General features: G+C 37.5%; 2 protein-coding genes across 2 annotated transcripts; one reads left to right on the top strand and one right to left on the bottom strand.

The window, feature by feature from the left end:
- The first annotated feature begins 1,302 nt into the window (after positions 1-1,302).
- On the top strand, positions 1,303-7,962 carry saxo4 (stabilizer of axonemal microtubules 4). The gene is made up of 11 exons (XM_030135757.1): positions 1,303-1,929; positions 2,070-2,184; positions 4,470-4,632; positions 4,787-4,832; positions 5,237-5,340; positions 5,441-5,506; positions 5,587-5,670; positions 5,747-5,812; positions 5,909-6,000; positions 6,935-7,039; positions 7,117-7,962. The coding sequence occupies exons 1-11, from the start codon at positions 1,836-1,838 to the stop codon at positions 7,133-7,135; spliced, it is 954 nt and encodes a 317-aa protein (XP_029991617.1). The 5' UTR covers positions 1,303-1,835; the 3' UTR covers positions 7,136-7,962.
- A 1,411-nt stretch (positions 7,963-9,373) lies between these two features.
- On the bottom strand, positions 9,374-11,661 carry lrrc10b (leucine rich repeat containing 10B). The gene has a single exon (XM_030135721.1). The coding sequence runs from the start codon at positions 10,909-10,911 to the stop codon at positions 9,712-9,714; it is 1,200 nt and encodes a 399-aa protein (XP_029991581.1). The 5' UTR covers positions 10,912-11,661; the 3' UTR covers positions 9,374-9,711.
- Between the last annotated feature and the right edge of the window lie 2,972 nt (positions 11,662-14,633).

Below are 14,633 nucleotides of genomic sequence, written 5' to 3'. Positions count from 1 at the left end.
GGACAGATGGAGGAAAGAAGGGGAGCAAAAAGTGATGTGACAGAGGTGAAGATGCAGTGTGAGTCCAAGGAAATGAGATGAAAAGAGAAGGGGTAGGAAGTGAGAATTAAAGGAAAGGTGTGGAAATGATGTGACTATTATGAATTGTCAGTTTTGGTAATGTACTGAACCAAAGGGTGAACAGGCAGATGGAAAAACTCCAGTTGCATTATTCCACCGAGGAGAGTCCTTTTATACAGTAATTCAGGCTCCCACCAGATAATGAAACAGTGAAGAGAAATCATACTGTGTCTTCAGTGTTCATACTATTGAAGCTTTTAGATAAAATCAATCACTTTTAACCCTGTAATTTTATCTAAAAGACCTCTTTTTAGGAAGTTAATTAATATGAAAGTGTTTAAAGTCTGTGAGTAGAGAGGTGACAGTGACATCCACCTGTTTTTCTGGTATCCTAAATACACCATGACATAAATATGCTCAACTAAATATATGTGTACAGATTTATAGATAGTATGGAGGCATTTTACTCCAGCTAAATTCACAGGATGATGACTACCATCCTTGGCTGGACATTTTTATCAAGATGTCATACAAATTTCAAGCCATCCATCATTTTTACATAACCCTACATCTTTTCTGGGCTTGTCTGGAGTCAGAGTCACTGTAGCATCACAGTGCCATCCAGTGGCTACAAAGAGAAACTGTTCAGTCAAAAAAAAAGAAAAAAAAAAAAAGAGGCTGGTTCAATATAATAGCCATGCACTTAAATATATGAGATAGACATTCCATTCCACAAGTAAATTCCACAGTATCATTGATTGAGAAGGATAACAACTAAATATTGGTATTGATTAATGTTGAACAAAGTGCATATTTTATATTCATGTGCTTCTAATAAAGAATATTTGGTGGAATAATTAGACATAATCATAATTGTATGACAAATTACAGTGATTGTCTTTGAACTTGAAATATGTTTTCATGAGCATTAAACTTAATTTATCATTTTCCCAAAGTTTGCTGATGTCTCTGCACTCTCAGAAAATCAGTTAAATGTTGCTTAAAACACAGACACCAAAAGTTAAAATTATAAAGGTTGAAGCACAGACCTGATGTACAGTAGTAACATAAATGAAATACTGTCCTAAAGTGGTGTTAACTAGAACTAAAATATCTCTGAGCAAGTGCAGGCATATTTTTGTCAAATGCATGTCAGTTAAATGCGGGATAAAATGTAGCAGGAAAAGGAAACACACACATAATACAGTGGTGATAATTTAATGATTTGAACTACTGTTAAAAAGACAAAGCACAGGCCTGAGATGCAGTTAAAACATTAACCGGTGTTCAGTGTAAGGCTATTTTTCATTAGAGTCATTGTTCGGCTGTAATGCTCTGCCCTGGTGCTGAATCTCCTAGCAACAGTCACCTGTTTACCAATGAAAACACTGCAAGATGGAGAGAAAGGTGAACAAACAATCTGGAGTTGCAGGTGCATTTGGAGAGTAAGTGAAGCGTCTGCTGTGGGAGCTTTCTCGATTAATTTACATCAACTATAAATAAAAATAGCTATAAATGTAAGGCAGTGTTACTCAGAGCGTTTCTTTCCACTCAAATAGCATTTGATAAAGGGAGCATTCTTTTCGCTTATCTTATTATTTTTTTTTCCCAAAGACTGTAATCACTTTTTCAAAAAGCAATACTGTCACAGCTAAAACAAAAGAGTTACACCTTGTTTGTTGCTTTTATTTGTGGTTACAGCACAGTCCACATGCCCTACGGATTTTGCTATCCATCACTGTTGTCACTGAAGGTTTCCATTACAGCAGTCACAGATGGCTGAGCAGGGGAGGATAGTCATGCCAATTGTTGGAGCAACAGGCAACAGGGGACGACTAACCAGCAACACACTCAAACTCCACAACATTTGTAAGAAGGTTTCCTCTGGTGTGGGTACAAGATAAGAGGGAAAAGTTTGTTTCAAATATAATAACATGTTCATAAATACATTATCTTGATTAGGAGTCACATTCTATTAAGTAATAACAAAAAAACTTTGTTAAACGCAGGCAAGATGAGATTAACTCCTCCACTCCATCCCTCCAAGTCAGGCTTTACGTCAAACCAACGACCTGTTTTAAGTTACCGACCCAGTTTGGACCTCATTGACAACCCTCACTTTGGGTAAGTGGCAATTCAGAAATAGTGGAAGAAATGCTGAGACTATTTGTTAAAGCACAAGTACTGTGAACATAATGCACCACAAGTAAAGATTCTATAGACTATTGAAAAAAAAAGACAATGTAATTGTATCAGCAGTAAAATTTTGAAACATGTGACTCATGACATTATTTAGTAACAGAGTATACATACAGTTTCCACATCTCTATAGACACTGAAGTGCACTTGCTATTGCGGTAAGTAATACAGTGACATTTGATGACATTTTTGGTCAATGAAAGGTACTATTAAACTTCTGAACTAATGGCATTCTTGTGAGTCAGTGCAATTCATGCTAAAATGCGTAAACTAAATATTGACCTTACAATGAAACAATAACTTTAAGCGATTACATAATGCACCATGTTATAAAATTTTCATCATTAAAAGCACAGCTCATGTATTTTTCAAGAGCCCCCAAATTATGTAATAATCAATGACAAAACTCAGGGAACTTTATTACAAATTGTGTGGAGCCTGTTAATTGCAAAATATGAATATTATTGCATAATAAAATTAAAATTCATTACATTTTGCAGTGCTCTTATATACTGTCGCGGAAAAAATTGCAATTGGTTATGCAATCAAGTACTAACTCCTGTGTGTATCATGTGACTAAAACAGACAGAAAAGAAAACATGGAATGCCTAAAAGCACTGTTTTTGTCAGTACAATGCCATAGCTATTGATGTAAGAACTTAAGTGATTTTGGTTATTATAAAAAAAAACATGGAAAATAGCTAGATATCAGCTCTGAAATTAAACTCTTATGAGCTATTTTTGTTGTTATCATTATATTTGTCCAAACAAATGTACCTGCAGTTGTATCAGGCATAAAAATGAACAAGAAATTGAAGAAAACAAGGGTGATCTAGTAATTTTTCCGCACCTCTACTGTAAAACACCAGTGTGCAGTAAATAGTATGTTTATTTACAAAGTATAATACATGTTTTGATAAACACGACTATTGTGTTTAAGTTTAGGCTACTTCTATGTCACTCCTTCATATACTGTGGGGCAGTCAACTCTTTATTCAGAAAGTCAGACCTGTTTTCAGCTTGGTGACATTGCATTTTCCACCTAATCCACAAGGGGAACTTAGAGTAAGAGGGGAGTGGAGTAGAGAGTTTATTTAGCTTAAGAAGGAGGCAAATTTTTACAACACTTAATCTGTTCATTTATCTCAATCAGGAAGTGTGAAAGTAAAGTAGTAGTAGAAGTAAAAAGCTACTTACATTCTACCCCTGCAGCGCATCTGAGGACTGATTCTCTTGGAGCTAAGCTTTGGTACATGCTGACACATCTTCAAAATGAGTCCTCTTTATTACCTCTAATCTTCCCTGTCCATACATATACAGTAGTTGTGGACACTTTATGCAAAGGCGTTTTCATTTGAGCCTGCTGACTAGCCTTCTGCTCTGGTAGAAAGAACGGGAGCTGAGGTACTAATTAGAAATAGAATTTTCAATGCACAGTGAATAGTAAAATAAACGAATTATAAAAAAAACAAAAACAAAATAAAAAGTACACGTATGGAATAGATTTTATGTGTCCAGCCTGAGGAGGTGCAACAAAGCAGCCTGTACACGCCCGCAGTACAAAGCAAAAATGATTAAAATCACCTTTGTACATTCATCACCAGTGGACAGGGTTTTTTATTGATATTTTTTACCTCCACCTCAATACAACAGAAATGAATAATGTATGTGTTCTTGACGCTCATTACATAGAAAAATCTGATAGGAAAAAAGTAATCAGTACTGATTCTTCCAATGCCCCTGTTAATCCTGATAATAAACAGACCTGCTGTGAATATTTTTCCAAACAGTCCATAAAATAGATTTAGTGTTCACAGTTGTGGCTATTTTTATTTGTTTTGAAGCAGTTTTCCCTTTAGATGAAAGTTGAGAGGGTGCTGGAAGCAAGGGCAGATGATGGGGGAGTGACATGCAACAAAGGTCAGCCCAGTTACTTCTATTAATACTGTGAGCATCATGAATGAAACCCAGAGAGAGAAATCCCACAAACGGGAATTAAAGCCAGAGTTATCAGCAAGACTAGATAGCTCAAAGGTGAAAACAGTATATTTTATTTGAATGAAATAATCCTTTAATTACTTTAATCTTAACATAGGTTTCCATTCTTCTGCCTCATGTATTTCAATTATAAGTGAATATGTTGAGTGTATGGAAATTATAGTCTTCTGTGGTGGAATGTCAGATGTTTTGTGTTATGTTTGCATTTACAGACTCCTGTTATCTGACAGTTACATGTCTCAGACCAAACTGCATTACAGGCCTCAGATCCATTCTGATGGCTCAGAATATTTAGCAAAGGTCAATAACAAACCCACAGTGAGTGGCTTCCATCAATCAGGGACTCACCCAAAAGCAGCATCTTTGGAGGAGAAGGTAACCATTAATGACACAAACACAATGCATCATCATCATCATCATCATCATCATCATCATCATCATCATCATCATCATCATCATCATCATCATCATCATCATCATCATCCTCTATATGTAAGTTATATGTATTTACTATATCCTTCCTTTATAGACAGAACACCAAAGAGTATTCATTCCACATCCTCTCACCCCAACAGGTAAGAATAAAAGAAATAAAAACTGCAAAATCTTATCCAAACAATTATTATATTACATGAGAATAAGTGAATAACACACAGTTTACTGAAAGTGAATTACATGTGGCTCTCATAAATCAGCAAACTAATTTTATAGTTCATTGTGACTTTGTGTTAATTAGGGCCACTGGAAAAAAAACAGAATATTAAGGTCCAATGATTTTTAATTATTATTCTGAGGAAAAGACAGAGTTCCGAGATAAAAGTCAGAATTCTGACTTTTTCCTCAGAATTTTGACTTTTTTCTCAGAATAATAATAGAAAATATATATATTGGATTTTAATTGTTATTCAATTTTTTTCCTGTGGCCATAATCTTCTTGCACAGGGTTAATGGTATTTTTACACCTGTGAATTTTCTGTAGTGTCTCACCAGAACCATGTGACTCTGGGTCCAAAACAAGAAACGGGCTTTACTAAGGAAAAAGATCGTCAGTTTTACACTTTTCTGGATAAAACAAGCAGCATGGTTGGTTTGGTTTGATAGTTTTAAAATAAATAAGATGTTCACAGTTTCACTCTTTTCTTCTAAATTGTTTTTGTCTTTTCTACCACTCGCTGATGTTCAGGTGGAACCTCCCTGCACTCAGGACTCAGTAATGAAAAGTCACTTCTTGCCTCCATCGTCTCGTCAGGTTTGACCACTGTTTATCTAAGTGTTCTTTTTAAAAAACAAAACGCTGTTGTCATTTTATTTTCTGTGCTCGTATTTCAGGGAACTGTGGTGATACCAAGTGTGCGAGGCCATTCGTGTCGAGAAACAGGATTCTCCCGCTCCACTGCTCCTTTGGCCTGTCCGGTGAGTACAGACACCCCTCCCAGCTGTAGTATGTTTGAATACAACATCAACATCAGTCTCTCTGCTCTTCTGTCAGACCTCGCCCCTGCCCTCACCATGGACTAAAACTGCTGCACCAACTCTGAGGACCACTGGGAAAAAGGTACCTATGACTACACATTTCTGTATTAAAGTTTCTCCTTTGTGTTTGTACAGTCTGGACTCTTGTGATTTTTTTTGTCTGTGCATGTGTTTTCAGGAGCCCTCGGGGTTTCTTCATAATGCTCCAAACAATATTTTTCCTGTTACACCTTTTGGATCTTCACACTTTTTTACCCATTATCAGAACACGTAAGTGTATCAAACACTGAGATTATAGATTAGATCGTTTCAACTTTGAGGTTAAGCTGTTATGTTCCATAGACATTAACTATAAAGACCCAGTGCTACTTTTGTGGCAGTTCCCACAAAAATCTGTTTAACCTTTCTAAAGTGATTTATGACCATTTATTGTAATATTATCCTCTTTATTTTGTGTTTTTTCAGTGAAAATCAGGTATTTTCTCATATTTAATTCACTGATCATGAAGATGTTCATAAAAGCTCAGATTAAAGTTGAGGGTTATTATATTAAAAAGAGAGAAAACTGAAGAAATAGTGACTTTGGCTAGTGGCTTTGTATTACAGTTTAAACATTGTCACTGTCAAACATTGTGAATCCTTCATTTAACCCATAAAGACCCAGTGCTACTTTTGTGGTAGTTCCCAAATGAAGTTTTCTCTCTGTTTAAACTTTCTTAAATGATTTATTACCATTTATTATATTATCCTCTGAATTTTGCATTTTCACTGTAAATCATGTATTTTCCAGTATTTAATTACCTATGTTGAATTTAGATGTTCATAAATGCTCAGAGTAAATTTAGAGGTTATTATATCAGAACTTTTCAATAAAATATATCATTAACTGAACATAAACCAAGCGTCTCCATCCACTGTCATTGATCAAACTCCATGGGTTTTTATTGGTGAATCAATGTTGTAGAAGATGACAGGGTTTTCACCTTCACTACAGAGCCTCTGAACGTCCAAATGGGTCATATCTGATGACCCTGAAAAGATCACGAACTGTATTTACATCAGTTATTTATATGTATTGATAGGATTAGTGGTTCAACAGGTATTAGACAGTTATATCAGTAGATGCTTTTGGTTGACAGTGGATGTTTGGGTCTTTATGGGTTAAGCAGACAGGCCTCCAGTTAAAATATCTCATTATTTTTAGGTTTAGCCCTCATGTTGACCTCAGACAGTTAAGATCCAGCTACACTGGTGCAGGGATTATCAGCGCTAAAATGGATAACAGCTACAATCGTCGAGACATGGACAGGTATTCATATGTTTGACACATGCAGAATTATTATGTTAATGCTTCCTTTGACTTACATGATTGTTTTTATTTCCCAGGTTTATTTTCAGGGAATAAACCTTCACATACCCACAGAATAATGATGCTTGCATGGTTCCTCTACAAAAATAAACTCTGCAGTTTCTTGCCACCACATTAGTTTTGGTATTTCCTTTCTTGTAGAACAGACAGCCATTTTTAGGAGAACAAAACTGTGGAAGTGTTAGTCAGAAGTGTTGCAGTATTATATCCTTATAATCTGCAAAAGCTTCATCGCACTGTTGTCTGTTGCTTTACAAAAAGCCTGTCAAAAAGAGGCTAATTTTCAGCTCTTTGTGAAGTCTTTTTTGTTTGAGATGAAAAGCTGCCAGTCAGACGGCAAGTTGTGTGAAAGCCAAAGAGGGAGTGAAGAAGATGATGCATCGTTTTCAACCTACAGCTTCACTGTCACTGACCTACAGAGAATGAGAGGAGTGTAAACTAATGAACAAAAAAATTATACTCAGACAGAGTGTGGCACCCGTTCCCATGGACATCTGTGGTGTGTCACACTGTTCTGCCACCCACAGCTGCTGAATGATGGGCAGAGCACACACTAAGGAGGATCCTGTTTCCACTGGCTTCACTTTGTGTCATATAGTTCCAGGCAGAGGAGTTCTCAGAGGTTTAACATACTCAATATGTTAAACACACAGACTACATGTATGTCAAAACAAGAGATCCATAAAACCAGAATGCCTCTGAAGATTGACTGTTGTTTGCAAAGTCTAGCAAATAAATCATTTTTGTTTATCCACCTATGCTTTAAGCTTCCTGATGTCAACATTTCTTTTTCTTTTTCAATATTATCTTAGAGTAAGTAAGTAAAACTAAAGCATATAATTGGAAATACACGATAATCAACAATCGATGATGACTGAATAGATTACTTTAAAGCTGATCAACAGATAAGTAAACAGGAGCAAGAAAGAAAGAAAGAAAGAAAGAAAGAAAAATTCCTGGCTTACTGTCTGGATAATTATTCAAAACTGGTCTAAAATTTTTTAAAATAAAGTATCTGCCTTAGAGATTAAATGTTCTAAATCTTACATACTTTAATAAGATGCATTGTAAAACAAATGATAAAAGTGCTGTTTTGCTTATGTTTTCAATGAATATGATTAAGTGTTTTTACACATATATATGGGTTTATGTACATTTATACAATAATTCATAAATCTTTCTCAAGGAAAAACCTGACAAGTGAATGTATTGTAATGTTCAAACAGTGTTTTGAAGTAGATCTAGTAGCTCTGAGACAAACATTCCTTTTGAATAAAACCGATTCTCTCATTAATTCTCAGATATTCACATTTTTACCAAAGACTGTATCTTAGAAACTAGAGCCAACCAGCATTTTGACTTAATTTTTCTTTGTTAGTGTCTCAAACTTAGTAAAGTTTCACTGCATTTTACTTGCAGACCAGTGTAATGAATATGTGCATCACTATATTACTAATATGAACATAAATAGATCTGACATCTTTTGCCATATATATATAAAATGGTGAGTTCTACATGCAAAATCTAATTTTAGGAGAGACATCATCAGTTTCAGTCTGTTCTGAAACTGTTTCCAACGTGCAGACTCGAAACACTCTGCCACATGACTACGAGCATAAATATTTCAGCATTGGGATAAATATTTCACTCTTTCAATGAGATGTGAGAAAAAGATACGTGAAGGGAAAGAGGATTGGATTACACACAAGCCCCACATGAATAATGACTGCAGAGATGAGAGGAGAACATGGGCCGGGTGTGCTTCATGTTAGAGGTAGAAAAGGTGGAAGTCGCAGACAAAATGAAGTATACACAGGTTGTGAGATCCATGTAGGAATCTCTGACCTCCATGCAGCTTCTTTTTTTTTTAATGAAAACCTACTGCTTGGTGTTAGTCAGTATATTTCATCTTCAGAGTTTCCCTATGGACTCTCCTTTTATGGTGAGGCACCCCAGCTATTCATCCCTCAAATAATCTTCCTCGTCTCCCTCTATTTCTTGGCACTGACACTCACAGCACTGCTTACACAACAGTGACAAGGAGCGGGAGTTGTGTTTAGCATGTCATAAATATTTTGTAAATCTAAATCCAATACACACATTTACATGGTCTGTAAAAATAGCAATAAACTGAGCTAAGGTTCACTGGCGTATAACAGACGCTCACCATGATGTGTGAGAGAATGGAAATACTACAGAGGGTCAGTCACTAAAGGGTAGCTGCTGGTTCCCAATTAAATCATATTTCTCAAAGAATGATTGACACTGACTTCATCAGCTGAGTTAGTATTTAATAATGGAAGACGTGGTCTCCTGTGCACAAACAGAAAACAACTCTCTTGTTAAATCAGCCATACACACTGCACACACACAGACACACACTCCACCTGAGTCTTGCTTATTTGCTAATTTGCAGGTTATTGAGATGTCACAGATACTGTCAGTCCATAATATCATAATGCCCGGCTCATCCATTTTCACAGTTCACAAAAAATTATAAATAAGCAGCACAGATTTTTTTTGACTAGCTAATTTATCTGTAGATTATCTCTCATCTGCCTCCACCTGCCTGCCGATCATGTGGAGGTATGAGGCTAATTGTCATGCCACCTTCATGCTGTCTCCCCATCCTCGTACTCATAATCCAACTGAGCCCTCTCATACTCCAGCTCCTCTCCCTCATACTCAAATACCTCTCCCTCACATATCATCTCCTCTGTTTCATATTCAACACCCTCCTCATCATATTCAAGCTCAGCACCATCATACTCCATTAGAGGAGCATCCGCATCCACCTCCACAACCACCTCCTCCTCTTCTTTTGGAAGCTGGTTTTCCTCCTTCAGTTCTGCATCCTCTATAGTTACTGCAGCTTCATTTGCTGCTTTGCTTGAGTTGCTGTTCTTTAAGATGCCATGAATCACTGGCTCCTCTCCTGCCATAGCCAGCTCCTCGGCCTCCTGCTCTGCTGCTTTTCGCCGTCTCTCATTCCTGGCTTCACGTTGCTCCAAGAACTCTGCAGCGCCTTCCCCAACCACCAACACTTCCTCGCCCACCTTAGGAGGCGCATCCACTGGGTTATGGTCATAAGAGAACAGGCGCAAGGCTTTGAGACGCTTCAGGCTGGGAAACTCTGATATCTTATTACGGTCCAGGTCTAGTATCTCCAAACCCTGCATCCGCAGCAGGACTTTGGGGAAGGTCTCAAAGCGGTTCCCATAGAGCCATAATCCCCTCAAAGCCTCCATGCGCCACAGGTCTGGAGGCAGTGTCTTCAGCCGGTTGTCTCCTATCTGAAGAGACTTCAGGTAGGGCAGGTCATAGAGCTCTCGTGGAAATCTTTGGAAGTAGTTGCTCTCCACCCACAGGCATCGCAGGTTCTGCAGGTTACTCACCTCAGGAGGGAGGTTCATCAGCCGATTGCTGCCCAGGTACAGGCGAGTGAGGTTAGTGAGCTGACAGACGGCTGGAGGAACGTCCTCCATCTTGTTGAAGTCGAGGGCGAGGGTCCGCAGACCATGCAGCTGGGAGAGGCTGTCTGGCAAAGTGCGCAGGCTGTTTCCACAGACGTACAGCTTCTCCAAATGCATCAGACCATAAACACGGGAGGGTAACCGCTTAAATTTACGATAGCTCAAGTCCAAGACAGGATCTCCACTCTCCAGTAATTCCTCCACCCCCAACGGAAGCTCATCCTCAACCTCTTCCTCTTCTTTCTTCTTCTCTGCAAATTCTGCCTCCTCATCATCTTTCTCCTCCTTCTCCTTCTCCTCCTCTTCTTCTCCCTCTCCCTTGCTGGAGGAGCTGCCCATGCTATGCCCTTCACCCCCTGACTTCTGTGTGAGTCAGGACAGAGTCATTTGATGGCGTAGTCTTTGTGACAAGTTAACCCTCAGCCAGGGAGCTGCTGTTGTTTGGAGCTGTTGTTTTGTGGTTTAAACCACTGGGAGCCCCATCGGCTGCAAAGATCATAGTCCAAGCCACTTAATACTCCTGCAGCCATGCCACAACAGTTTATCAGGTGTCTCTTTGTCCTTTCATTGATTAATTAATCAATCAGAAAACTCAACAAGGAAACATCTACCAAACTGTGGAGTAATAGTAATGATAATAGTAGTAATAGTAATAATAATAGTAGTAATAATAGTAGTAATAGTAGTAATAATAGTGCTGCTGATAGTCGAGGTCAACACAGTACAGCTGAATTTTGGGCTGAAATTGAATTCTTTCTGTCCTTACCCTGTCCTCTCCTCTTTGACCCCCTCCAGGCTTTGAGGTCACCTGTTCACATTCTCCAATATCTTTGTCAGAACAGGAAAAAAAGTGGCAGTTTAGGATATTGAACTGTCCTTCTTCCAGCCGTTTGCCGGTGGATAAGCCCACAATGTGTGCGCTGCTCAGTGACCTGGCCAGCAGCCAAGAAAAACAGTTAATGGAAGCCTCTCCACTAGTTAATGCAGCTGCTCCCCATTACAGGCCGAGGCTCCAGAGTTATAATCCGAGCTGGAGAAATAATTGAACATTTTGGAAAATTGTTGCGCTGACACTGCTCCTGATGTTGGCTGGTTGTCTCCATCAGTGTGAAGGTTTACATTCAACTGCTGCTTCCCTCCCTCCCTCCCTCCCTCCCTCTGTAACTGGAACAGGGGCATTGACATCACATGGTCAAGTGAGTGAGTCTGTGTCGTGAATGTGAGTGTGTATGTGGGTGTGCTCAAAATAGTCTGTTAAACAACTTTTCCTGAACACAAAGTAAGAAGAAATGTTCTATACTTTAAACTCTATACACTTAAAAAAGTTTTCAGAGCTCATAGCCACTATATAAATATAAAATAAATATGTTAAATCAATACAAGATCAGTAACATCACAAGGTCTCCTGGACCTCCAAAGATGGTAATTCCAGTGTTGACATTAGACATTAGCTTTAACAGTTTTTATAGACCAATGAAAAGCTTTGACTTCTGCTTTGACACAGAACAGACACAAAATAACACAACTAACCTGTAAAACCATACCATTCCTTGTAGTCTAACACCTCTGTACAATATGAAAATGCATGAACTTTACTTATGTATCTTCAGTTTATGATAGTTTATACTTGAATTCTAGCATATTCCTTTCTTTTTATTTTATTGGAAAGCAGGTGCAGATCAACATGCCTGTCGCTGCAGACAAGAAATATAAACATACACACATACATGTGCCAAGACATTAACCAAGATATAAAAAACAAAAATAACAATAAATAAATAAATAAATAAATAACAATAGATATATGTATAAACACATTCACACGTATACATGTGTGCACCCTTGTACACTCTATATTTATGTTTCAGATACTCCTTTATTCCAAACACCATCAGACTGTACAACAGCAGGTTGGCTTGAATTACATCCTGCTCTGAGCAGTGTTTTTGCATCTGTCAACGTCACTTGCACATTTATAAAAGTCACCTACTGCATACTTGCTACTTTATCATTATTCTTGCTATTTTTGTCACTTTTAGTCACTTGAACAAATTTGTCTATATATGTATGTATATATGTGTGTGTGTGTGTGTGTGTGTGTGTATATATATATATATATATATATATATATATATATATACACACACACATTTTTTCCCCCTTTTTTATTTTTCTATTGTATTTGATGCATATTGTCTTGTGCTGCTCTGTACACATGAATTTCTCCCTTGGGGGATCAATAAAGTACATCTTATCTTATCTCATCTTATCTTATCTTATCTTATCTTATACACGTACATAACTTTAGTTTTGTTTATTTTGAATGTGTAACAACACAAAAATAATCCTACTTAGTCCTTATAAATGAAACAGATTATAAGAAAACAAAACAAAACAAAAAACCCAAACAAAAACCAAAAACATATACATATACATGAAAACAAAGTATGACTTCATTTGCATATTTGAAAAGGAGTGGGAGGAAGTATAATTTATTTAATCCCACAGTGGAGTGTCGTGGACATGTGAAACAGATAATCTGAGAATCAGTAGTGCATCATTACTGTGTACAATTGGCAGACACAAGTCATAACTAAAACAATAAAAGATAAAAGAAAAATAACACAGAACACCTGCATATTTTATAGCCTCTTTACCCTAACCAACCCCATCTCACAGATCTTTCTATAAATGTCATGACATGCTGGATATTTCAAATAAATACATAAAAATACAAAACAATAATAAATAGTTCAATCATAGCTTGAGCTACATTGAGTGCCTCCTTCCTAGCTTTGAGCACACACTGGCCTGCTCCATTCATCTTGGCAAAAGAGAGCTCCAGAGATAACATCTCTTTTACAGAGTAAGTCCATTGATGCACAGAGAGTGAGTGTATTGGTTGCCACCTATTCTAGCATATTTCAAATAAAATATTTTATGTATTAAATACAGATAAATTTAATTGATAGAGAGATAGGGGGTAAGCCATGACTTTTTTTTGTGGCGTTTGCATGTTCTGTTCATGTTTGCAGTTTTCTCCAGGTCCTCTTATTTCCACATCATCAAAAGATGTATCCTAGGTTAAGTCTCCTGTCTGTCTAGAGATGGCGTAGTGCTATACTGGCCACTTACAGGTCCTAATGTGGTGCCCTCTAGGCTGTAGAATGGGTTACATCCAGAGAATGAAATTCCAACAAGGAAAGTAAAGGTCAACTTGAATTTTTACTGAACTTTACAGGACTGCCTGAAGCTAAGATCTGAGTTGGTGCTTGCACAGTGTGCATTTGTAATTCATACCCATAAACCGACCAGTTAATCTTGTCCTGTTGTTCTTAGAAAAACGGTTCATGGGATCGTTATGCATACAGGATGTCTTTCTGACTCACTCTGACAAAACCAAGCATTCACAGTCATAGAAAGTGTGGTATCATGAACGTGGTATCATGAGGAGGAGCTAGCACCATGTGGCCTACCACAAGCATGGACAAGTCTAGTTCTGCCGCTTATTCCAGATAAGAACAAACTGGTATGAGAAATTTAAAAAATTAGCAACACAACAGCTGCAGCTGAAGGAGGGAAAGAAGTCTGGCTGAGTTCAATTGTGACATTAATGCTGTGCTTTTCATGGAGTGCATCGATTCACACCCTTTGTTGCACCATGCTTTTTCACAGTTTGAGCACATAAACATAAAAGGATTGTGGTTACACAACAGAGATGAGCAGGTAGCATTAGCATGATATGCTGTCATCCTGAAAAAGATGGTAGAATACATGAGGAATACATGATCAATTTAAGTCCAACTACCAATCTAAATAATATGATCTAAATATAATCTAAATAATATGCCTGAAGTAATTCATCATGTACTAGTGAAGATGAACTAATGATACACTCCTATTGTAATATATATAATTTACTCTTACTCTGCACCTTCAGCCAAAATTAGTCTAAACAAGCTGTTACTTCTACTGCTGGGCTGTTATACTGCCCAATTACTGCACACTCTCTTGTCTGACTGTTCACTCTCTGTATTCACACCTGATTTTTTAATTGCCTC

The sequence above is a fragment of the Sphaeramia orbicularis genome, chromosome 6 (genome assembly GCF_902148855.1).
Source record: "Sphaeramia orbicularis chromosome 6, fSphaOr1.1, whole genome shotgun sequence".
NCBI lineage: Eukaryota > Metazoa > Chordata > Actinopteri > Kurtiformes > Apogonidae > Sphaeramia > Sphaeramia orbicularis.
The sequence above is the reverse complement of the archived record's forward strand: the minus strand, read 5'-3'. Positions and strand labels throughout refer to the sequence as shown.